Genomic DNA, 1685 nt, shown 5'->3' with positions numbered 1-1685 from the left:
CACAATCTCATTGAATCTATCGCGCTCTGAGATCAGCCCCACATTCCCTTTCTGTTTTCGTTCATGTGTTCACTCTCAGCACTCTATCATGAAACTAGAAGAAGCCCAAAACAGAGTTCGGTGCCTCGAACTTGTAAATTCGGACTCTGAGCCTCAGTCATCCAGGAAACCTGTGGAATTATTAGTGGACATTTCCCTAGATGGTACCTTGAGAACAGGGCGATTTCTTTCTTTACTTCGGAATAAAGTACAGCAGAGCTTTGGGTCCTTGCACCTCTGCTGCAGAGATTTGCAAATTGATGGAAGGCTTGCCCACGAACACATCCTGCAGCTTCTGGATATGGGATGCATTGGTCACCTGAAAGTGAATGAGATTTATCTGAGTCAAGTCACCACCCTTTTGGCTCAGATGACCCACCTCCACAGCCTTAGTTTGTCTCAAATCCCTTTTACATCTTGTATGAGGAAAAGCTTTGGGACTTTTCTCACCCATCTTGGGCAGATGAAAACCCTTCAGCAGATCCGTTTGTCTTCCTGCCGCACGCATTCGCTTCACGAACTGCTCAGGTGAGGAGTTGGGGAAAGACCTGGGTTCCCTGAACCACCCCGTTGTTAAGACAGGAGAGCAACCATTCTTGGATATTCCTACTCTCCTTGTAACCCATTCCTCCTTCCACCTCAATATGGGCACTCCTGGGAGTATGAAACTAGCTAGGCTAGAGAAACTAGAAAAGTAAGCTGTGATCATTCATTCATTCGGTCAGTCAGTTGACCATGTGCAGACACCATGATATGTTTGTAGATACATTGGTGAAAAAGACACAGTCCTTCTCCCCTTGGAGTTTACAGCCTTTTAGGGAGGAAGGGGAGACGTTCAGATGGGGAAATGTTTTATGCTGTAGCACTGATGCACCTCATCATGGTCTGGCCAGAACAGTTAATACTGTCAGATCATTTTGCTCCTGTATTTTACCCAAGCGATAGGCCCTGAATCGAGAACTTGTCGTTTGGGTTTTGGTCAAAGGGAATCCTTAGTGGACTGCGTTCCCAGTTCCCTCCCCACCAAATAAGTAAACTAAATCCACCATTGAAGACATTGTAAGTATTAAGTGCATTAAATTTTTTTCCACTTAATCTTTCCCACAACACTGCATAATGATTCCTATTGTGCATGTTTTAAAGATTTAAAAAACTTTATCTCAGAGTGGAAAAGTAACTTTCTTAGAGTCTGATTCCAAAGCCCACATTGTTAACTGCTGTTGCAACATATGTGCAAATCAGTTTATTCTGGAGCCGTAGGTAGATACCTCCAACTCAGGACTCCTTGTCCTGGTCCAATCCTCATTGTGCAGAAATACCTTTCTTTTTTCTGTCTACAGATGCCTGCCACCTCAGCTGGATGCATTGTATCTCTCTTTCTGTGGACTTTCTAACAGAGACATCACTGTCCTGTCCCAGAGCCCTGCAGCCCCCCATCTAAGATTGCTGAGTCTCTGCAACAACAAGATATCCTGGGAACATTCTGAGGCCTTCCAGACTCTGCTGGCGAGTGTCTCAGGCACGCTGCAGCATCTAGAGATAGATAATTGTCTGATGACTGATTCCACTCTCACTGCTGTCATTCCGGCCCTGAGCCACTGTTCCCACCTCCGTGTCTTTAGCTTCGCCTCCAAGCGCATTACAAT

General features: G+C 45.4%; 1 protein-coding gene across 1 annotated transcript in view; it reads left to right on the top strand.

Annotated features, from left to right (window-relative positions):
* The window catches only part of LOC103607105 (melanoma antigen preferentially expressed in tumors-like), a 2883-nt gene that overhangs the window by 835 nt on the left and 363 nt on the right, over positions 1 to 1685 (top strand). Inside the window, exons 2-3 of the mRNA XM_008591653.1 lie at positions 80 to 567; positions 1380 to 1675. Coding sequence (XP_008589875.1) covers positions 80 to 567; positions 1380 to 1675 — 784 coding nt within the window. The remainder of the gene's footprint in view (positions 1 to 79; positions 568 to 1379; positions 1676 to 1685) is intronic.

Source organism: Galeopterus variegatus, unplaced genomic scaffold (genome assembly GCF_000696425.1).
Source record: "Galeopterus variegatus unplaced genomic scaffold, G_variegatus-3.0.2 Scaffold7127, whole genome shotgun sequence".
Lineage (NCBI taxonomy): Eukaryota > Metazoa > Chordata > Mammalia > Dermoptera > Cynocephalidae > Galeopterus > Galeopterus variegatus.
The sequence above is the reverse complement of the archived record's forward strand: the minus strand, read 5'-3'. Positions and strand labels throughout refer to the sequence as shown.